Genomic DNA, 24,453 nt, shown 5'->3' with positions numbered 1-24,453 from the left:
ATATACATGTAGAGTGACCCAGATGAAATAGTGTGACGTGTTAAAGTTGAGGTGGAATGAAATAAAATATAGAAATTAAAGGTACAACGCAGTTTTAAGTTTTAAGAAAACGAACAATAAGACACAGCTGAGCTTTAAATTGCATTTTAAACTGGCAATGGTTGGTGTGCAGTTTTGCCTCTGTGTGTTTGTTTCATTAAAAGAGATTAAAGGGTTTTTTTTCCCTCATTGTGCATTTTGAATTTTTTCCCTTCTCTGTAGATATCTCCAGCACAACAGAATTCGAGATGTGAGTCCTGACGCATTCAGAGGGCTGTACAATTTAACCAGACTGTAAGTTTGCCTCTCGCCTGGAGTTATAAAGGAAACAGCAGCTGTATGTGCTTTTCAGACCACCTCCAAATGTAGCTCAGATCCAGTTGCATTTGGTAAACGGTGAATGGACTGCACTTATACAGCACTTTTCTTTTCACAACATGTCACATTCACCCTTTCACACACACAGGCAGTGATGCCAGAGGCTGCTACTTAAAGTGCCCAATCTCAGACATTGATGGTTATGTCACCAGGAGCATGTCGGGGTTCAGTGTCTTTCCCAAGGACACTTCGACATGTGACTGTAGCAGTCAGGGATTGAACCACCAACCTTTCGATTGAGACGGCTGACTCTACCACCGAGTCACAGCCGCCCCACATTTCAAATGTTTTTTTAGCCGTCCGTCCGTCTGTCCTGTTCTTGTGAACACGATATCTCAGAAACGCCTTGAGGGAATTTCTTCAAATTTGGCACAATTGTCCACAATTGTCCACAAGGATGAACTGATTAGATTTTGGTGGTCAAAGGTCAAGGTCACTGTGACCTCACGTCCATCCCATTCTTGTAAACACAATATCTCAGGAGTGCCTTGAAGACATTACTTAACATTTTGCACAAACACCTACTTTGACTCGAGGATGAACTGAGTAGATTTTGGTGGTCAAAGGTCAAGGTCACTGTGACCTCACAAAACACGTTTGTGGCCATAACTCAAGAATTCATACGCTAATTATAAAATTATATATATATATATATATAAATTTCACACAAATTTCTAATAGGTTTAAAATGATGAAGTGATGACATTTTATACCCCAAAGATGAAAGGTCATGTTCACTGTGACAGCATCATGCTTCATATTGTCACTCCAATCCTATTCTTATCGATTTAAACCCCAAGGTACTTGTATGAATCCACCTTTTTCACTTCCTGTCACTGGATGACAACCACTAACCAACCTCTGGTAATCCACAACAAGCTCTTTGATCTCGCTAATATTGAATTTAAGATGTTGATAATTGTATCATGTGTCAAAGGTCTTTATCAGTACTCTCTCCTCCTCTGGAAAAATAGTGTCTAAGCGAGGGCAGCATATTTCTCACTGGAAACTATTCTTGATACAATCTGAATATAAACATTAAACCAGTTCTTAACTTATTAATCAAAAAACATCTTCTGTTTTGTGCTATAATAAAACCAGATAATAATAATTAATCAGCCTTCCCACTAATAAAGCTGTGTGGTCAATAAAGTTGTGGTCAAGGTTTCCCAATTTTCTTAAACCCCCAAAATAATAAATTTATGACATTAGTGGGTTTTTTTATTGGTAGAGTACATTTCTCTCAACCTTTTTAAATTGCTTCTGCTTGTTCAGACACTTTTCATTATTCAAGTTATCATTAAAACTGCTGCTCTTTACTTTGAAATTCTACTCTTTCAAATCATTATTTAGATATTACTTCAAATGAATAATGATGAATCCTCTGTACTCTGGCTGTGAGCCAGGCCTTATCGCACATCTATACTGGACTTCTTAAACTCTTGGGGCTGAATGGGAGTGAATCCCTGCAGTCAGGCTCCATAATGTGATGGAAAGCTGTGCCAGATGGATGAAGACTGTGACAGCAACAGATTATTACCTGTGGTTTCAAAATATCATGTTCAACAATAACACAATCAGAAACTCCATCATCATTTATTTGAAGTTGGAGTGAATCAAATAACCGGAAAAAACAGCAACATTTCTCACACGTGTTTCCTCTCTCAGATATCTGAGCTACAACAAGATATCCGTCCTGATGCCGGGCGTGTTCCAGGACCTGCACAAGCTGGAGTGGCTGTACGTTTCTTCTCTTGTAAAAGAATATAAACCGCTACATGCATACTTTATTAGGATGTTTCACATTTCCAGTTGTGTGATAAATAATTCCTACTCATGAAGTAGAACTTGTTTTCTTTTTGTTGCACGTTTGTCTTGTTATTGCATACAGATAATCCATCACAAAGAATGAATATACTACAAATGAGGCTTTAAATATAACTGGTTTTATTGTTACAGGATCCTGGAAAATAACAATATCCACCAGATCTCCTCTTTGACCTTTTCAGGACTGAACTCCCTCGTCTTACTGTGAGTTTTATTTAATTTTTTCTATATTCCTCGGCTCTGACGGCCTCTCAAACAATCAAAAGTTCTGTTTCTAAGAGCCTTTGTTTGTTAGTTTAGATTGAATGAGTGTTCCTCCTGTGAACGCTGAAGGAAAATGCACTGCACCTTGTTACATTGTGTCTCGCTGATTGACAGGGTTCTGTTGAACAACTCTTTGTCGAGGCTGGATGACATCTGTCAGGAAATGCCGAGATTGAACTGGCTGTAAGTAGGATGTCAACACATCAAATGCTTTTATGAAAGTGGCATGTCTTTTGATGAATATGTGTGCGTGTGTCAGTGGGTGGGCCTCTATTTATATACGTCTTTTTCCTGTGTGTGTGTGTGTGTGTGTGTGTGTGTGTGTGTGTGTGTGTGTGTGTGTGCATTTCATAACATGTTCTTGCAGCGATTTGGAGGGAAATGTCATTGAAGCCATTGGAAATGTGTCTTTACGCTCATGCAGTATGCTGACAGTTCTGTAAGTACATTTACATTATTTACACGATTGCAAAGGAAAAGTTTTAATTTTTTCACTTGAATTTCTGTGAGAGGCGTCCATATGAGCTTCTGTTTCTCAAAATTGGCTTGCAAATACAAGCCAATGCTTAGAATCAATGCTGGCAGTTTGATCAAAAGTCATAATATGATTATTTTTGTCTTATTTATTGTCTTCTCCAGGGTGTTACAGAGGAACAGGATCAGCCATATTCATGAACAGGCTTTCTCAGTCCTTCAAAAGCTCGGAGAATTGTAAGCTCATTTTGTTTCATTGTGCAAACAAACTGTATAATAAAAATATAGCATCCTTTCAGAGTGCAGAAACAGGCTGAATCCATGCAAATTAAATGTGGCTCATTCTGAAAATGTGTTGCATTACATATATTACTGGGACAAGTTTTAAGAATACACACACACTAAAAAGGTCCCTGAAGGCATCATTTTAAAATTTATGGCCCATGCTTGACAAAGTATTTGAACCTTTCTATTCACAGACTTCAAACTTCAAGTGTAGAAAGAAAAAATGACGCCGTTCAATGACATGAGTCTACTGATGTCACATTTAGAATAAAGGTGTCATTGAACACATTTCACTTTGTTATTCTAGACCTTTTATTTTTTCTTCCCCACTACCTGTGAGGCCTGCAGACGGTCTTTTGTGCCTTCGGTTTGTTCAGGTTTTTCCAGTTAGTCGGTGTGTTTGTCTCAAACTTGTCTCAAGCTCCAGAGCGACATATCTCTGAACCACTATAGATTCTCAATACATTTGCATTCCCAAGAGGATGATACTTAATTATTTGGTTGAGCCTCTTAATTTTTATAACTTCAAAATCATCCTGGATTGATGTTTTCATCATGTAGAGTTTCTCAAAATCTACAGGTTAGACTTCAGTTGGACGTTTACAGTTTCCTGTGGATGAATTCTGCTGCTTTTACGTAAGCCTGTGACTTTTGAACTAGTGCCTCTACTGCTACAAAGTGGTACCTCTTATCTCTTTGCTGATATTGTCCTGCATATCGTTGTCCTGAATATTTCCAGTGGGAAATATAGAAAAAAGGCTGATATTGCACTAAGTTAATTGCCTCACCATCAGCTACCAACTTGTCTATGATGGTCTTTTTTTTTAAGCTCATATAGAGGCAGCATGATTAAACAAATCCTCACAGGAGCTTTATGTCCATAGAGCACTTTGCATGCTTCACTGAGGAGGAGCCATGTCCAATTTGTACACTAATATAGCTTTCCTCTCATGTCATCAGAATGAGGATAAACTAACAAATGATGTAAGCAGTATCTCAGAAGCTTATAGACCAGAGCTGTCACTGCTTTGCTGCCAGTGACAGTTTAACATGATACTCACATCTTGCACATGTGCACCATATTTCAGGCACAATGAGCTATGGCTATCCTTTACTTTATAACCGCTAACATCCAGGCGGTTTTAGGCATGAAAAACAAATGAAGGGAGATGATGCAGAAGAAAACATTTAGAATATTTTTTCAAACCTTAAATAAACTAACATATACTAACTTAACCCAACCTACTTTTTTCCTCATTGTTATTCCTGGGATTTTCATGCCACAGCATTGCTACATTAATTGTGAATAATGTAACATTTATGCTTTGTTGTATGCTCATTGTTGATATATTTGAATGTTCCTAGCATATTCCCATTCTGCTTTCTTAGGCCTGTTTTGTTTTTCATTTGATTGTGTGGTTTTTATCACGCAATATCTGCACCAGGGTTTACATTAGCTTGTATCTACCGTCTGTGAAACTATCATCCAGGATTTCTGGGAAATCTACTCCTACTGGGAAAAGCTGGCAAAGATTGCCGGCACAATTCCCGTGTCGAGTGTGGCTGCAGAGCGTGGATTCTCGCTCCAGAACCGGATAAAAAAAAGCCCTGAGAAAAAGAATAATAACTTGTAAGTTGTCCCAATGGGTTGGATGGCTTCAACTTGGCGAAAGCAGCAGAGCAGCTGTGTTCAATGAAGCCCTGCCGCAAACTGACCTAAGCAGCTATTTGACAAATGCAAATTTGGACCGACAAGGCCACTTCTCTTTTCTTTTTTTAGATCTACATTGGCTTCTTCAAGTAGCTTATTTTGAAGCTATTTTATTCAAAGTTAATAGTATGCAAAGACATACATATAGGATGATGTCATGTCAAATTCATTAATGACTTAGCCATATATTGCTATTCAAAGTCTGATAGTTTTTCTGGCAGTGTAGCGTAAATATATAGATATCAATCAAATACTGATATTTTATTTTTTTATTTTTCTGCCAATTTAAGTCACCGCACCGTTGTTAATCTTAGTTTGTGTAAAAATCTGTGAAACTGACACCCGATTGCAGTGAATAATACATTAATCCTGCACTTTACCTTTTTAGGGGCATTTTGTATTCTTCAGTGAATCAGATATCGTGATGTATCGCTGTAACGTGATATTATCGTTATCGAGGGCCACGTATCGTGAGTTACCCTGATTCTCCCCCCTATTGTGAATCTTCTAGTTATGTTATTAATTGACATCTTTTCACCACCTTCTTCAGGACTTTTCTTACACTGATAAACCACAGTAGAAGAGGTTTTTAATTCACTTCTTTTCTCTTACCAATCTTTGTCGGACTCTTGAGTATTGCACACAACTGTCCCTTTCATCCTTGCTGAGTGTTTAGTCCATGTTTCTTTCCTTTTATGTGTCTTAATGCTGCCTGACAGGATTATTTGGGGTCCTTACAGACACAATTGTAGCTGTTAAAAGTCTCTTGAGTCTTAACTATTCTTGGTCTTCTAAAATCTCTATTGATTTTGGCCTTTTTGCCTCAGTTGTGTTGTCGGAGATCAGTTTTAAATTCACTTCTGCTACAATTTTTAACATCAATAAATATCTTAGAGGCTCATGTACTTAATAAGACAAGACCTAAACTGTTAATACTGAAACTATGCACATGAGGTGAGGCTTGTCATGGAAATGTCCTGTACCGTAATTGGATAATGATTGCACCCAATTATATTCTGTTACTGACAATTAATACCACATAGAGAAATTCATCAACACCCCATTGGTCTTTGTAACAAGTGTAGCTGAAGCCTGACATGTGTGATTCCTCTGTGCCACAGAGCACAGTGAGCACACTGGCTGACATGGCCCTGTATTACTGTGAACAATACACACTATAATTTAGGTCAATCTTACACGGACTGTCTTGCTGCTGTAAATACAAATTAGAGGTCATAATGTGCATTTCTGTCTTAGGCTGAAAATAGTCCCGAACAAACGCACAGCTTGCCTGTTAGTATAACATCAGGTCAGAAATGCAGTGGTCAGCTCTTCAGCCTGTCTTTAAACATTGAGCCGTACAGACACTTTTAAAGGTTAACTTCACCAGAGGGAATAAAGAGAGGCTCAGGTCTGAGGGCTACAGACAGGTTGGGGGTGTTGGAAAGTATTGAAAAATTTACCAATTTTGGAACCGATCGTGTGACAACAATATAGCCTTTGGGAGTGACGAGTAATAAAGGATGTCTGGCCATGACTTCCTTTTGGTGCGCTGCATTGTTGGAGTTGTGATTCGATATCTAATAAAGGATTGTAAGCTGCACTTCCAATTAGATAATGTACTTAACTTAAAGTACTTTACAATAAAGTGAAGAAACAGGAGAATAAAACAAAACAAAAAAGTACTGATCAGAGTTTACGCTACACTGCCAGGAAAACTATCTGACTTTGAATTGCAATATATGGCTAAGTCATTAATGAATTTGACATGACATCATCATATATGTGTGTCTTTGCATACTATTAACTTTGAATAAAATAGCTTCAAAATAAGCTACTTGAAGAAGCCAATGTAGATCTAAAAAAAGAAAAAAGAAGTGGCCTTGTCGGTCCAAATTTGCGTTTGTCAAATAGCTGTTTAGGTCAGTTTGCGGCAGGGCTTCATTGAACACAGCTGCTCCGCTGCTTTCGCCAAGTTGAAGCCATCCAACCCATTGGGACAACTTACAAGTTATTATTCTTTTTCTCAGGGCTTTTTTTTTATCCGGTTCTGGAGCGAGAATCCACGCTCTGCAGCCACACTCGACCCAGGAATTGTGCTGCCAATCTTTGCCAGTTTTTCCCAGTAGGAGTAGATTTCCCAGAAATCCCGGATGATAGTTTCACAGACGGTTGATACCGGCTAATGTAAACCCTGGTGCAGATACTGCGTGATAAAAACCACGCAATCAAATGAAAAACAAAACAGACCTAAGAAAGCAGAACAGGAATATGCTAGGAACATTCAAATATATCAATAATGAGCATACAACAAAGCGATAATGTTAAATAAATGCATATTTAATTAAATTTCATCGCTTATAGCTTTGTAAATTGAGTTCCATAGTTTTGGTGCATATTTATAAAAGGTTTAATTGCCAGTTTTCTAATTTGTGTGACAGTTTATATCAGCTTATTCTACTAACACTTTAAGTTGCACTCTGAATCAAGGCTTCCATTTCACTTAACTTTAATCAAAGAAACAATAACAGTTATTCAAATTCCCTTTCTGCTGTGACTGTAGTCGCTGATGAGTGAAATTAAGATTTTAACGAACATAAAAGTTGGCAGACGTCGTCACAAAACAATGTGAGTGTGCAGATAAGGAAGAAAAAAAGCTTTTAAAGCTACTGGATACTTTATCAGTGCAGGTTTAATTGTTTCTTTCAGGCTTTACCTCAGAAGTGATGAACTGTTTTCTTCGTGTATCCTCAGCAGACTTTCATGCCGTGCAGTCACGACACGTTTTCTAACAGCTGTGTGTCTCACTTGTTATTGCCTGTAAATACTCACTTTTCTGCAGCTGTGGTTGTTGTCTCTACAGAGGCCTTCATTTACACAGCTGAATATAGAGTTTGTGCATAGGATATTGGGACTAATTATTACACAAGTGTGAAATGCATCGTAAAGTTCTGAGGAAAGTAAGTTTATAAAGTAATTATTGCCGTGCTGATTTCAGTGTGTGTGCAACAATAAAGCATCTGTCAGGTAAAAAACTGTTGTAATTAACTGTTTGTGTATTGTTCTGTGTTTTTTGGGGAACCGATGTGGATTTGTCTCGGCGTGCAGAGATCTATCCAACAACAGACTGGTGGCTCTTCCTCCCAATCTCTTTGTCCTACTGGAGGATTTGCTCCAACTGTGAGTTCTGTTGCACTGAGATATCCAGCAAACAGATATGATATTAGAATCTGTCAGGCAGTTACAATAGAAACGTCACTACTGTTATTGCAGATATGATTTCAGTGCAATAAGTGACTCCAAAATATAATCCCATTCATTTCCTTTATCCCTGCTATATTATTGAATAATGCATTAACCTGATGTTTATGTAAATAACCTCAAACGTTATAATCCGTACAATTTAAGGCACCCTCGTAGCTCACCTGGTTCGCATGCACCCCATGCACCATAGGCTCTGTCTTTATAGCAGTGGTCCCGGTTTGATTGCAACCCTCTGCTGCATGTCATAACCGCTGTGTTCCCTGCATTTCCTGTCTATCTTCCTATGTGATAAAATGGAAAAAAAGGCCACCAAAAAATTCAGTTAAACAAGGCAGACTAAAGTTGTTTTATATTGTTGAGGAGTTGGAAGTGTGCAGCCTGTTGTATGTAACTCTTCATTAGCAGTTTATTATACCGACCCCCTCGAGATTCATTGCTCGATTGCACAAATAAAGAAGTCACTGTCAAAAGAACTTCCTAAAATCACAACTATCTTATTTTGTAGATACATATTTCTATTATATCAGTAATTATAGTCAGGACTAACCACGTTGCATTCCCTGTGGCTGCTTCATAATAAAAGATATCCTGTGATTCCCACTATGAAAGCTTTTATTGTGAAGGAGCTGTGTGATGTTTAAGAAATGACCTTTAAATGGTGTAAGGCTGAATGAAATTAAATTGTGTTGGATTACACTAACAAAAGAAAAGACTTAATAAAGACATCGCTACTGATTTTAGATATATTTAATGACTGTTGCAGAAAAACTGCCAACCATAAACGTTTCAAAACTAGCGAGATGAGGTTTGCACCTTATGGTAGTGTGCAGTGATTTTGCTGGATCTGCAACAGGAACAAACATTGTGGCAGATAGATAACAAGATTTTAAGTAAAGAAGAATGATGCAAGGACACATCGCCGAGGCATTCAGAGACAGGAAGGTCAGCCTGTGGGAGGCGAGATAAACAATCACATGTGTAACCACTAATGTCACCGATGTCACAGCTATTTAAAAGAAACATCAGTAGTGAATGTTTTCTATACTTTGACCTTTTCTTAAGCATATCTTCTAGTGTCCATTCTTGTTATTAATAAGTACAATTATTTCCATGTTTCTTCTCCAGGAACATATCGTACAACCCCATTGTGGAGCTCCAAGTAGACCACTTTGACAGGCTGCATAAACTGAAGTCATTGTAAGTAAACGCTGCTACATGCAGACTGACTCCTGTATAGGAACTAAACCTGATATGTGTTAAAGCCTATGACTGTATACAAAGATGGACGACGCATCTCCCTCTGCTCTCATTGTATGAAATTGATGCCAAAATAGCCCCCGTGACGGGCGCTGCCATCTTGCTCTGGTGATGTTATTTGAAGCCAGTGTCTGCGCTGTAGAGATCAGCGGGTGAAGCTGTGGTAACGATGTCCCGCCCCTTCCACTAACCAAGCACACACTTAACTTCCCGAAAATATAATGACAGATTTAACTGTTTTGTTCCTGTAGTGTATGTGGAGAGCAACAATATGATCAAAACAATGACTGTTTCGATGGACGACACGTCTCCATCTGCTCTCATTGTACAAAATTGAAGCCAAAATACCCCCCTGATAGCTGCCATCTTGTGATTGTGACATCATTTGGAGCCAGAGTCTGTGCAGTAGAGATCGGTAGGTGGAGCCGCTGTGGCCACTTCCGCTAACCAAAACACACACTTAAATTACCGGAAAAAAGCACATATCCTGTACGTTAGAGTGTTTAACAGCAGAATAGCTTCTTGTGTTGGTCTGAAGCAGACGTTCACAGATATGGAAACTTCAATGGCCGTAGTGTTAGGGTTAGTTTAAGTTCCTCTCGCCGATCCTCCTCTATTCTGCTACCCAGGAACAGATTAGCTGCAGGAGCCGTATCTGTCAACAGAGCTGTCAATCATCCTTTTGACAGCATCAAATAACTCATTAAAACTAAGCGTGTCAGAAAAATGAACACTTGGACATAAATCAGCATGATGAGAAATAACTATAATGACAGAAACCATGTTTGAGAAAAATGTATTTGACGTGTATTTTGATTTTATAATTTGACTCATGTCCCATCTGTTAACATGGAGGAGGCAGGCTTTATGACCTATACTGCAGCCAGTCAGTAGGGGGCGATAGAGAGGTTTTGGCTTCACTTTTAGGGAGCTGTTGTGTCCTCCATCTTTTTATACAGTCTATGGTTAAAACCAGCAAAGATCAACACAAACAGCATGTAATGAAAATACCTAGAAAAGCTAGAAAGACATCATTATTTTCTCAACATTCTACTTTTCAAGTGTGATATTATGTTACTTTTTCTTTTGAGACAGAATCATGATCTCACACAAAAGCTGAAATCTGCACCAACAAATGAAAGAAAACACATTTTGACTGGTAAAAACGTTACTAATTTAGTCCTTGAAAGGCTGTTTTGTGCAGAGAACCAAAAGTGAAAACCGTTTTAGTGCTTTTGAAGAGTCTTCCGATAGTAGGCAGGTATAAATCAATACACTCTTTTGTGTGTGGCATCTGACTAAGACAAAATCAATGTGTCTTTTTTTTTTTCAGGAGCATAGAAGGGATAGAAATTGAAAACATACAACGGAGGATGTTCGAGCCTCTCAAATACTTGACTCACATGTAAGTACTCCATTGTCATGTTCTGTGTTTACACTGTTAATCCTTAGCTTTAGATGTGGACTGTCATATTGACTGTAGGCCTTTCACAGGTATTTTAAAGCTCAGTAAGTCCCGAGCTAGCCTTATCGAGATTGTCAGGCTTCTTTTCCAGCTGGAAGAAGATGACGCCTGGCTTAGAGTAATCCATCTTCTCTGTGGGTATAATAGCTCAATATATAGGCTGCCCATGCAGGTACAAGAAGGGATGCAACACAGAGGAAATACATTACATTTCAACTAACAGTACAATCAAAGAAACTTTTCAAGATGCTTTAATCTGTAGTTTCTTAAAGGTTCCAGGAAGAGGCATAAATTCGACACAACCTCGAGCTACAGCCGATCCAGCCATGCAGACTTTTTGTGTTACTACAGATTGAGATTTTAGCCTCTGCACCAATGATTGAGGAGGATGGAAGATAATGTGTGGTGCTCACAGAATTAAAAAGGAACAACGTCCCTGTTACTCTCGAACAAGCCACAGATAAATGTAATAACTGTTGACACTGGGTGGGCTGCACGGGGGTGCAGTGGTTAGCACTGTCGCCTCACAGCTAGAAGCTCCCTTGGTCAAACCCCGGTTTGGATGTAGGAGGCCTTTCTGTGTGGAGTTTGCATGTTGTCCCTGTGCATGCGTGGGCTCCCTAAGGGTACTCCGGCTTCCTCCCACAGTCCAAAGACATGCTCATTAAGTTCACTGGTGACTGGTGACCTATTGCCCGTGGGTGTGAGTGGGTGTACCCCGCTTCTCTCCCAATGACAGCTGGGATTGGCTCCAGCCCCCCTGCGACGGATGGATGGATGCCATTGGGTGCATTTTAGTTTGGATACATAAGCATATAGCTCACAGCAACACTGAATTATGAACATGGCTGTAGACTTTTTGTCTTGTTTTGAAGGTCTTAAAATCCTTAGAGGGAATTTAATTTTTTTTTTTTGTACTGGGGTGGAGGTACTGATCTTAGCTATCAAAACAATGGGCAAAAATCACCGAAACTGTCCACACAACTGGAGCTCAGTAAGAGAATTTGGGTTTTTTATAACTTGGGTGAACTGATAATTAAATCTTGCCTTTGAGTGAACTTGACACTTTAGACATATCAAAAAGATTTCTAAGAGTTTCAAAACATCAACACCCCAATTCTGTCCTTATAGTTCAAATTAAAAATCCCCAAAACTTCCTGCTTTCCAACTGCCTAAACTTATAAAAAGACCCTGTAAAAACTCAAAACCCTGCAGCACTAATTAATTATACTCATTTATCTTTTGCTAAACTTAGTGCTCTTCTTTAATCTCTTCCCACAGCTACTTCAAGAAGTTCCAGTACTGCGGCTACGCCCCTCACGTGCGCAGCTGCAAGCCCAACACCGACGGCATCTCGTCCTTCGAGGACCTGCTGGCCAACATCGTGCTGAGGGTCTTCGTCTGGGTTGTCTCTGCCACCACCTGCTTCGGCAACATCTTCGTCATCTGCATGCGCTCGTACATCCGATCAGAGAACAAACTCCACGCCATGTGCATCATCTCCCTCTGCTGTGAGTCATATCGAGTTACCAACATTACCACATGTATAACCAACAGTATATCTAAGAAGTGAAAGTTACTCAGGGAAGGAGAGGTTGGTATTTGCTGCCTAGAGTAAGTTTAACCATATTTCTTGTAACCGCTTGATAGTTTTAAGATCTGATAAGAGTCTCTGGAATTATGCCAGATACAACCGCAGAAGTGGAAGTGAAAAATGATCCTGCTTGTGAAGTGAATAGACCTCCAACTTCAGTAGGAAAAGTTTCCAATGTGCTTATCAGTGTGTTTCAAGTTACACACTCTATTAAGCACCCTCATGAATTAGACGAAATGTGATCTCGTTTCAAAATGTGTTATTTGCTATCTGCCTAAAATGATTCACAAAGTCCAAGAAATGGCTCATAGCAGAAAATGTACACTAATTACGTTAACTGTTCAAGGAAAACAGTGCAGAGAAGTGGATGTTTGGTTAAATACCAGCACTTTCACTGACTTGTGTACAGATATAAAGATGTAAAGTTATCCCTGAGACACTTCAAATATACTGTGTCTAAATTTCATTTTGACTGTTGCTTCTTCTTCTTTGCTATTTCTTTGCAGTAGATGCAAGAGGGGGTTCCAAAAATGCTTCACATGAATGCAACGGCTTATATGAGACGCGTATCAGTGTGGTGTTTGGATATGCAGCCTTATCTACTGCTTAGATGTGTGATGGCATTCAGATAAGAGCTGTGAGAGCTTTTTGAAGGACTTTCTTTCACAGTAAGAAAAACGCTTTGCAGGGAGAGTGTTCCTTGAGCCTCGCCCACACTGAAAGATTTTTAAAATCTCAACAGATGCTGAAAATGTGAGAGACCCAACACATGACCACCAATACTGACAGATTTAACAGTTTTGTTCCTGTAGTGTGTGGAGAGAAACAATATGACCAAAACAGTGACTGTATATATAGATGGGAGATGCATCTCCTTCTACTCTCATTGTACGAAACTGAAGCCAAAATAGCCCCTGTGACATGTGCGCTCATCTTGTCGTGGTGACGTTATTTGGAGCCAGAGTCTGCGCAGTAGAGATCAGTGCGTGGAGCCGCTGTAGCCACTTCCGCTAACAAAACAGACACTTAAATTACCGGGAAAAACCCTGGTGTGTGTAACAGCTTCTTGTGTTGGTCTGAGGTTAACGTTCACAGATATGGAAACTTCAATGACTGTAGTGATTGTTGTAGTTACGTCTCCTCTCGCCGATCCTCCTCTACTCTGCTAATCAGGAACAGATCGGCTGCAGGAGCCGTATTTGTCAATCATCCTTTTGACAGCATCAAATAACAATTAAAACTTAAGGTGTCAGAAAAATGAACACTTGGACGTAAATCAGCATGATAAGAACTAACTATAATGACAGAAACCATGTTTGAGAAAAATGTATTTGACATGTATTTTGATTTTATAGTTTGACTCATGTCCCATCTGCTAACATGGAGGAGGCGGGCTTTATGACCTATACTGCAGCCAGTCAGCAGGGGGCAATAGAGAGGGTTTGGCTTCACTTATAGGGAGCTGTCATGTCGTCCATCTTTCTATACAGTCTACTGACCCAAACAGCACAACCACACACTAACAGATTAATTCACCAACAACCAGGGTCTCGAATTGTAAAACTGGAAATCTCGCAATATCTCGCGCAGCCAAATGAGACTTTAGAGTAAACAAACATGGCGGACGACATGCAGGAAGAATTGTTGAGAATAGTTTTTGGACTTTTTACTGAAAATTCATGAAGAAAATGATTCAGGATTCCTCCCGGACAACAGGATATCGGATCGTAAATATTGAACAGGTTTAATATTTATGATTTGAAATCTGTGTGGCAACAGCGTTCTTCCCGAGCAGATCGGGGGAAGTAAAATCACTCTTAACAAACCTCACACCACAGGAAACCATCAACTTACTTTTGTCGGAAGGGGGGAATCAGGCCCAAAATCATCTCGATAGTGTGTACCCTGCATTTGGAGATAAAGCAGAATTTATGAGGAGACTCTGGGCTTTGTTGGATTAAATGGTTGCTGTCCACTTACCTCAATCTGTCTACCAAGTGTGGTGTTTGAGATAAATAACAACTGTGTGTTCTCATGCAAAGACAGGAGATTATAGAAGACGAGGGGTTTGATATAAGATGCGGCCACTTGTGCTTAAAATCATGTAATGCATTTTTCCTCACATATTGCTGGTTAGCATCTGTTTGTTATTCAGTACTGGTGTCACTGTGATATTATTACTCACAGGTGGAAAATAAAAAGCAAACACCGACACAGCACAGATAAAAGTTTGAGATGAGCTGCAGCCACTCATGCTTCAAATCATTCAATTTCTTTTCCTTCATATTTGTTGGCATGCTGGCTTGACATTGGCGTTCAGTATGGGTTTCAAGAGTTATATTATCAGTCACAGGAGGAACATTGATTCATCACAATATGTTGTTAAAGACAGTAAAAAGCAAAAAATTCATCTTTTAAGGAAATTAGCTGGAATAGATGGATCTAAAACCAGATTGTGTGCACTATTTTTACATTTATTATTCCCAAAGAGAGAACTTTACCTGCACAGAGAGAAAAAGATCAACATTTGTCAGAAAAAATAATGCTGTTTCACATTTTAAGATATACTGTTCAATGTTCATACTAAACATGGGTGAAGTTTCAAATCTGTAGGTAAAAGTATGTTGGCGTAATCCCAAGGTTTCTCAGCTCAGTCTGCAGGCTGCTATGAATGCCAGGTTTCAGACAGACTTCTCCACTAGCTTCACTTTGTGATGTCACAAATTGCAGGAACTCTATATTTGGGCATCTGCTGAAGACACAGCAGACCTTCTTGCCCATGGCACAGTTCAAGGACACGCCCACCCAGCAGCTCAGTCTGCCATTTGTTGACGCAAGGGTATGGGCGGGAAAGGCTGAGGCAAACCTCCGTAGACCAGACCGTCTCATTTCAGTTCGGCTTTAGCGGTACACACAGGTGGACCTATGGATGGCACATCCTCTGTAGACTGCCTCCTTCAAAGGCCGCAGCCCCTGAATTGGGACAGAGCTGACTTTTTTCCGGCAGAGGCTGTATGAGGGCCTGCACAGACCACCAGTGTGAGAATCATGAGGATTGTAATTGTAAACTATGCTAAGATACTCCACAGGTTTCACCATCTTGAAATTAGCATAATATTCCCACCTTTAACAACACATTGTGTAGCTGAGATCAAAGAGTTCACAATATGCAGAGCAGAATTATTATGTTATGCAGCTCTCTTTCCTGGTACAATCACAAAGTAAGCCGTGGGGAGGACAATGGTTATTATGCATTATCATTCTGGGCTCACTTGGTTAATAACTTGACCTTTTCAAACGCATTACTATAATGTCAGTGGGGATTGTTTTTAGCATCACGCAGATTCCAAAAGGCTGAAAGCAGACAAAAACAGAGCTTAAGGTAATTAACAGAAGAGAAAAACTCTTGATAATATTCATGGTAGCCTAACAGTGTATAATGTCTTTGTGGAAGCGGTACGTGTCTGAATGTTGCCTGTAATCCAGTGATTAAAAGGTAAAAAGAGGTTGAGTCTGGAAAGAAAGAAGTTATTAACAAGTTAGACACATGCTGACTTTCACACATGAGTCACCCATTATTCTCTGCTTCTCTGTATCTAACCTTTTCTTTCTCAACACTAATTGTTTTTCTCCAATCATTTTTCTATTTTTGTAAGTTATTAAATCAGCTCAGTACTGGTCTCCTGTATCCTGCCTGCCCTGTGTCAGAGAGTACTTTGATCCCAGTTGAGTCAGCCAGAGGTCAGCTTTAAACTTTTTACACTTTGATGCACTCGTTGGGATTTCATATATAGCACTGCAGGTAGACCTTATAACTAAATAAGAGAAGGACAGCTACAAGGCAGCTGAGCAGGCACAAAGTATGGATCGGCATATGTCAACCCCAAATGTCAGAGAATATCATATCCACAACAAAGCTAAACCTCGGCTGTCCAATAAAATGTCCCATTACAAATCATAAAGGTAGTCCGTGATGACGATATACCGTGTGCTATCATCATCAGATATGTACCAATGTCAAAGGAATTACTCTCAGGAGGGTTTGTTATCAAAGAACGAAGCATTAAGTAGTGATTGAAGAAGAAATGTCGAGTTGTTCTGAGGGTGGAGGTTGTAAATTAGATTCCTGCTTTTGAAAAGTGTCAGAAAAACATTGCGATTAATCTGCAGAGGGCAGAGAAAGTAGGTGTTAAGAGAGAAAAACGTGTGGGTTTGAGATGTATTCATCATTTGTCTTATTTTTAGATCTTTGTAGGCAAGAGTTTTTAGTTTGAAATGTTTTATTCAAAGGGCTCGAGCTGGAGGAAAAAGGATCTGTTGATTAAAAGACGAAAAGAAGATCTATGCATACACGCAGAAATGTGGAGTCCTCTAGATGTACAGTCCAAGCCCCGATACAAGTATTACTCTCGTCATCTAAAGCACAAGTACAGTAGATCAAAGCTATCATGGGAAATGGAAAGCACTTCCAAACACTGAAAGTGCTTTACACTATGTGCCATTCACACACGAACACGTATAGCCTACAGTCTTTGGGAGCAATTAAGGGTTCAGTATCGTCCAAGGACACTTAAACTTTGCAGATCTTCTGACTAACTTTAAAGATGCTCTGCTTCCTGAGCCACAGACATTCAGCATGTTCCTGCTCATGTGTAAAGATATCCATTCCCTCCAGAGTACAGGCGTGCAATTTTAAAGGACTAGTTTGGCTTTTTTTACTGATCAAAAGAAGAGTTAGATGACAAGATCTATACCACTTTCAAGTCGGTCCTCTAAATATGAAGCTTCAGCCAGCAGCCAATTAGATAGATAGACCTTTGTTGTGTTGTTGTGCATGAGTACAGTACAATGAAATTAGATGGCTGTCCTTACCGATGCAGAAAATCCGATCAAAAAAGAACCACAATTAAAAACAATATTGCACTTTGTACACTCCTTAGTATTGCACACACCCTTGTATTTCACATTTGCTCGTGTGTTAATGTTCAGGTGTTCAAATGTTAATGTTGATTGCAGCTATGGCTCTGGCCTTTTTCAGCCTATTTGTTTGTGCTTTGATTGCCCTGAAACAAAAGTTCAAACAGGTGGTGCCCAGGGTGGGAAGAGTCCTCAAGGATGCTGTGCGCTCTTCTAAGGCAGCGCTGTAAATATCCTCAAGGGAGGGGAGAGGGCAGGTGATGATTTTTTTTAGCTTAGCTTAGCATAAAGACTAAAGTTAGATTGATCTGGAAATCAAGCAAAATACAAGGAAAGTTTTGTAGCATTTGTACCAAGCCAGGATGGTTGATAACACTTGTTTTTTACTTTTTAATAATAATAATAACACATTTTATTTGAAGGCGCCTTACTTGGCACTCAAGGACACCGTACATAGATATATATATATATATATATATACACACACACACAAAATACACATTAAAAGAGAGAGAAAAAACAATAAAAGTGACAAAGCAATTAGCGTCATGTGGAATAGGCAGATTTAAACAGATGTGTTTTGAGTTGTGATTTAAAATCGGGGAATGAATCGATGTTTCTGAGTTGGGGTGGTAATGAATTCCAGAGACGGGGAGCAGAGCGGCTGAATGCTCTGCTCCCCATAGTGGCGAGACGGGCGGAGGGGACAGACAGGTGTAAGGAGGAAGAGGATCTGAGGGAGCGGGAGGGAGTGGGAACATGGAGGAGGTCGGACAGATATGGGGGGGGCGAGGTTGTGGATGGCCTTGAATGTTAACAGGAGGTTGTTTATTCTCTCTATGTAACCAGAACATAAAGTACACAGAAAACCCGACACATACTGTACATACAAACATAAACAGAACAGGGACCCATCATATTTCCTTTTTTCCCCAGCATGGTCCTTGGGTCGGTCCTTAAATTAATCAGTCTTTCCAACCTTTACTATGTCCAACCACTGTGCAGGAGGGTCACTTCTTAGCCAGATCCTTGTGATTGCCTTTTTACATGCAAGTATCAGGATTTTGAGGAGGTAGATTTTCTTCTTTTGAATCATGTCACTGGGAATCAGGCCCAGGCACATAATCCTCCGTGGGTCCCTGGGAATCTTGTAACATAAAATCTCCTGAAGAATCTGAATAACCTTAACCCCGAATGTTTGTATTCTTATACATAGCCAGAAATATATGTGAGTGGTTGGCATGTTCCCTGTGTTTATGCTACATTAAGCCAACTGGCTGCTGGCTCTGACTACATACATATACCACATAGATTTGAGTTTGGTATCAATCTTCATGTAACTCTTGGCAAGAAATCAAAAATAAGTGCACTTACTAATTCCTGAGACACTAGTTAATTTAGCTTTGCTTTAAAGATACATGTTACAAACTGTAACATAAATCTCCCATTACTTCTCGTTCTCTTTGCCACACTATGTAACCTTCAGCTTACAAAAGTCTCTGTGTGCTTGCAGTAAATCTCTAAAGGGATTTGTATCTCTGGAGGTACAAATACAGTATACACACAACATTCAACAAGCAATTGTTTATTTAAATACAAGCCATATTTTTGTGTCAACCCACACATGCATTCCTTTTGTGCAAAACTCAATTTTATACACCGGAGTGTTGTGCAATCGGGAAATGACTGGCAGGTAACATCCCTTGATTAGAATTCTACATGCATATTGTCAGCAGGGCTTTTATTATTATTATGTTTGAGCCGTTCTGCAGGCGTCAGATCAAACACCCAGCTGTGCTTGAGTGAAACACTGCACAGTGTGACATAACGAATACTGATTTGAATTTCTGAACGCTTTCTCTACAGGTTTTATGCATCCCTATTGTACATATCAAGCTTGTAAAAGAGGCAGCACAGTACAGAAATATTTGATCTCATGCAAAGGTTGATTTTTCTGTCTTTTTCTGTCATTACAACAAAGATAGATGCTGCACTCTTTGCTGTAATTAATCACGACGTTATCTAGTTGTTTGGCCGTGGTTCCTTTTCATGGATTTCAGGTAATTGGCTACATCCAACTCCAGATCTAGTTTCAAGTAGTTTTCTCTTCTTGTTTTGATTCTTTTCTCAATTCGTAGAAATGTCATCACGACTTGCTTGATAGACAACAGCTTCGTCAGACGTCTGATCAGATCTTTGTGTCTTTATTTGGTGTTGAAGGTCGGGATGTAGAAAAGATTAGTTAGTTTAAACAGCTCATTGCATCTGTGAAGTTTTTCATGTTAACTTACAGCTCTCTTCCTTGCAGGTGCAGACGGGCTCATGGGCATCTACCTCTTCATGATCGGCGCGTACGATCTGAAGTTCCGCGGCGAGTACAACCGGCACGCTCAGGCCTGGATGGACAGCAGTCAGTGTCAGGTCATCGGCTCTCTGGCCATGCTGTCCACCGAGGTGTCAGTCCTTCTCCTCACGTACCTCACTCTGGAGAAATACATCTGCATCGTCTACCCTTTCAAGTACTTGACGCCTGGGTGGCGACGAACTGTCACCATCCTCCTCGGGATCTGGGTATTTGGCTTTATTGTTGCCTTCCTGCCGCTGGCCTGCAAGGGGCTTTTTCGGAACTTCTATGGGACCAATGGGGTTTGCTTCCCGCTGCACTCTGAGCAGCCAGAGACGCTTTGGGCTCATGTTTACTCTATCGTCATCTTCCTGGGTGAGATTTTGTTCTTACTATGAGCTGTACTGATTGTTTTCTTTGCTCACTTGTTCTCTTAAATCTTTGGTATATCTACCACTGTGCACAAATGAGCTATAGCTGTGGTATTGCAATGCAGAATCTGACCAAATATCTCTCTGCAGGTCTGAACTTGGTGGCTTTCCTCATCATTGTCCTATCCTATGCAAGCATGTTCTATAACATCCAGAGAACAGGCACTCAGACCACCAAATACAGCAACCATATCAAGAAAGAGGTGACCATCGCCAAAAGGTTCTTCTCCATCGTCATCACCGACTCCCTCTGCTGGATCCCCATTTTCGTCCTCAAGATCCTGTCACTGCTGCAGGTGGAGATTCCCGGTACAGTAGAAGTGCTATAACCCTGTAAAGGAAATATCGACTGATTTTCTACAGATTTAGAATGTGCACCCTCAGTGTGGCGCTAATAGGATACTCTTTTGTGAGAAAGTAGCGCTGTTTTGTGCTTGACATTCACATTCATAGAATTCAAACTCTTCCAAGGGTCACGTCAGACAAATACAATCAGAAATGGCAGAAGAAAGTTCTAGAAACAGCTTCTACATCTTAATCCACTTCCATCTGAACTTTTGACACAATAGCATGACAAAGGATTATATAAATAATTGGTAAAGAAACTTTCACTGTTAACATACAGATGATAAAGATCCCTCCCAGAGAGGCTGATTATGGTGCACATTTGGTATTATGTCGGTTTTAATGTGTTCTGACATCCTGTTTTTTTGCCCTGACTCTGGGGGCTAGTGGAGTCAATTAATTTTGACTGCTTGCACAGTCACCCTCTGACTTTCAGATCCGATTTTCAACCCATCAGAAAAATGACTGCACTGAAGAGTGATACTTCTGGAGTATTGCACTTTCTAAGCAGTATAGGTGGCGTTTTCCCACAAAGTTTTAATGGGTTGCTTAAGAGGTATTAATCACAGTATAAAGAACATTGAGCTGTAGCCAGTTTTTGGTGTTTAAAGCTTACAGTGTAAACCCCAATGACCATTTAGTGTTGTGCAGAATCCATTACAAACACAACCTGGTGAGCTTTGGCTGCCTAATTAGGTCCCCTGTGGGGATGAAAGGGATTTTCATTTATTATACAATTGGCTTTGATGAAAGAGGTTCCTGTTGAAGTTTTCTCCTAACTCATAACAGTGTTGAATTTAATAAAGTGCTCAGTTAGTTTACTAGGCTATTGATTTTATGCCTATGCACTGGTGAAAACCGTGCAAATTTACATCCATCCCATTCTTGTGACAACGTCTCAGGAAAACTTCAGATTTGTAAAAAGGACAAAGTGATTACAATTTGGTGATCAAAGGTCAAGGTCACTGTGACTTCATAAACTAACTGACAGGATTTTCAAAAATGTCTAATTCAATATTATGATGAAGTGATGACAATTTTATCCCGAGTGTCAAAGGTCAAGGAAAACTTTTTTTTAAGCCTTTATTCCCATCACATTGTTGTGAACACGACATGGCTGTAGAAAATATCTTCAAATTTGGCTCAAGCGTCCACTTGGAATGATAGAAGTGTTGTGATTTTGGTGATCAGACAGCAAAGTTCACTGACCTCATGGCCATCCCATTTTTTGTAAACTCGATATCTCAGTGATGCCTAGAGAAAATTTGAAAGACCAGCTCCAGTCATGTTTTAAAACATATAAAATGCTGATATGTTTTTTCTGCATAACACGTTTAATTACCTTGTAAAAGTCCTCCCAAGGCATCTCCTCCTTCTCCCTCATTAAAAATTCCAGAATTTGCATAGGCCCCGCCCACTATGCAGATTTCCAACCACCCCCTCTGTCGCGAAAACAAAACACGTTTCTGCCATTGTTGGTGGCAACTTGTTCAAACGTAGCTAGCTTGAAATGTAGTCATTAGGAGCAGTAACGTTAACGTTAGTAGTCAGTAGCGTCACCCTGTCCATTAACGGGATTGGCTCCTAAGGTATGTGACGTCTCAAACCTGCCAATCTGAAAACATGTTGTTCAGCCTGTCCTTGGTGCACTGCAGTTTTAAAGCAGACAGGCCCAGCCATGGAGATGACTGCTGATGTTGTCCCTGATATGTCTTGTAGCACATGAAAAACACCACATGGAGATGTTTACAAGGTTAAACACTTGATTCTCACTGGAGGGGGTCTTTAAGAAAGATTCTGAATGCAATATTAAATGCTACCTGAAGCGATTAAAATTTTGCGCCAAAAGTGGGCTTTATTTACAGTTTAAGAATATATCCCCCGTCATTTAAGGGGACACACATAGGAAGATGGTAATGCAACGATACTAGTTGTAGGAGGCATACAACCATGAGGCAGTAATTGTAGTTTTTCTCTCTTGGCAGGCACCATCAGCTCCTGGGTAGTCATATTTATTCTCCCCATCAACAGCGCCCTAAACCCCATCCTTTACACGCTAACAACTCGGCCTTTCAAAGAGACCATTCTGCAGGTGTGGGCCAACTACAGACAGAGACGACCTCTGCTCAGCGGTCACCCAGCTCAGCATCCGTCGCTCACCTGGCAGGAAATGTGGCCCCTGCAGGAGAACAGCCACGGCCTCACCATGGGGCACACGACTGAAACCACGGGCACGCTGGCAAAGCTCACTCCTGTGGAAATAACAAACGATGGATATAGCGACATTACTAAGGGCACACAGCAACAGAAACAACATATAGTGCTGTCAGTATGTTCACAGAAACAAATAAATCCAGTTACGGACACACACCACAACGCATATACACAAAACAAATGAACTCGTCTACGTTTGGGAAAGCAGATCTTCATGTTCTTATGTCGTTAAAGAGGCAACTCAACAGATTAAGAGTGTTAAACATGCACTTTTTAAAGGGACAGTCCATAATTTGTGCCCAGATTTCTCTTCGGGACTTACAAATGTTTGGTATTCATGTGTGTGTTTATAATCCTGTGTCTTGCCAAAGCAGCAGACATCAGCAGAGTCAGTGCAGAAACATAGCAAAAGTCCCACTCACGCCAGGAACACACCGGACGCGGAAGCGCCGCAAATAGCTGCGAAGCGGAGCCAGTTTCCTTTCGGCGCCCATGTTAATCGATTGTGTCGTTCACACCAGGCGCGACGCGGCGCGCACCTTCGCGGCCAGCTCGCGCCCTGCAGCGATTGTTTCGGCATCTGGTCTATTTTTTGCGCGAGCCGTGAGCAATCGCGTCAATCCTGGCAGGAAGTCACACATGAAACAACGAGAGAATCCGGTCAATTTTCAAAATTAAAACAATTTTCAAAATAAAACACTGCGATTGACAAATGCAATGTTATATTTGTGTGCTTTTATATATTTGTCAGTATCTAAACAGAGCACGAGAGAGATGAAGATACACACAGACAAAGACACACAGACACACAGACATAGACACACACACAGACACACGCACACACACACACACACAAGATGAGAGAGACACAAAGTGGACTGGCTATAGGGGGTGCCGACAGGGTGTCAAAACACACGCAAACAGAGAGAGATAGCACGGGAGAGGGAGAGCATGATGAAAAAACATTTCAGTAAACGGCCGCTGAGGAGTAGAGGCGCATGTCGACCGGCACGGAGACATGCGCATCTGGTGTGAACGGAAGTTCTCCGGCTTGCGCGCAATTTTCGTTGCACAGCGTTTCGCAGCGCTTCCTCGTCCGGTGCGTCCCCGGCGTTATAGGTCAGCTTTTGTTCCACTTTGTGCCAGTAAAATTAAGACATAATTTCTAGCTGTGATAAAAGAGAATATTTAGTTTGAATCCAATAACCACAGTACCAACTAAGATGCGGCTGTACCTCTGTGGCTAAGACTCATTATATATGTTGTTGTGTAATGCTGAAGTTCATTCTTGACTTTGAAAACAGCAGCTTGACAAAAAGTTTTTCCAAACCTTCCAAGATGATTTATCAGGTCAAAAAACTATTACTATTAAAATCATGTTATTATAATATTTACCTAATGCAAAGGGATCACGTGGGAGAGACAATTGTAGATTTTTACTGTAAACATCCAAAACAGGGACCACTTAGATATGTGGCACATGAGGAAGTAGATAGATAGACCTTTATTGTCATTGTAGTGCATAAGTACAGAACAAGGAAATTGGATGGCTGTCCTTACCGATGCAGAGATTAAATTAGAAAAAAAAAAACATTTTAAAAACCACAATTAGAAAAAATGTATGTTTGTTGGTCATTATGCTGA

The 24,453-nt window shown here is 40.2% G+C and overlaps 1 protein-coding gene across 1 annotated transcript in view; it reads left to right on the top strand.

Moving 5' to 3' along the window:
* Positions 1-22,993, top strand: part of rxfp1 (relaxin family peptide receptor 1) — a 68,133-nt gene extending 45,140 nt beyond the window's left edge. The window contains exons 6-18 of the mRNA XM_069670260.1: positions 262-333; positions 2,086-2,157; positions 2,377-2,448; positions 2,623-2,691; positions 2,876-2,947; positions 3,148-3,219; positions 8,087-8,158; positions 9,368-9,439; positions 10,833-10,904; positions 12,246-12,475; positions 19,784-20,194; positions 20,341-20,559; positions 22,581-22,993. Coding sequence (XP_069526361.1) covers positions 262-333; positions 2,086-2,157; positions 2,377-2,448; positions 2,623-2,691; positions 2,876-2,947; positions 3,148-3,219; positions 8,087-8,158; positions 9,368-9,439; positions 10,833-10,904; positions 12,246-12,475; positions 19,784-20,194; positions 20,341-20,559; positions 22,581-22,993 — 1,918 coding nt within the window. The remainder of the gene's footprint in view (positions 1-261; positions 334-2,085; positions 2,158-2,376; positions 2,449-2,622; positions 2,692-2,875; positions 2,948-3,147; positions 3,220-8,086; positions 8,159-9,367; positions 9,440-10,832; positions 10,905-12,245; positions 12,476-19,783; positions 20,195-20,340; positions 20,560-22,580) is intronic.
* Positions 22,994-24,453: the final 1,460 nt, after the last annotated feature.

This window comes from Semicossyphus pulcher, unplaced genomic scaffold (assembly GCF_022749685.1).
Source record: "Semicossyphus pulcher isolate SPU_LCO1_2020_fin unplaced genomic scaffold, fSemPul1.0.p SCAF_2, whole genome shotgun sequence".
NCBI classification, from domain to species: domain Eukaryota; kingdom Metazoa; phylum Chordata; class Actinopteri; order Labriformes; family Labridae; genus Semicossyphus; species Semicossyphus pulcher.
The sequence above is the reverse complement of the archived record's forward strand: the minus strand, read 5'-3'. Positions and strand labels throughout refer to the sequence as shown.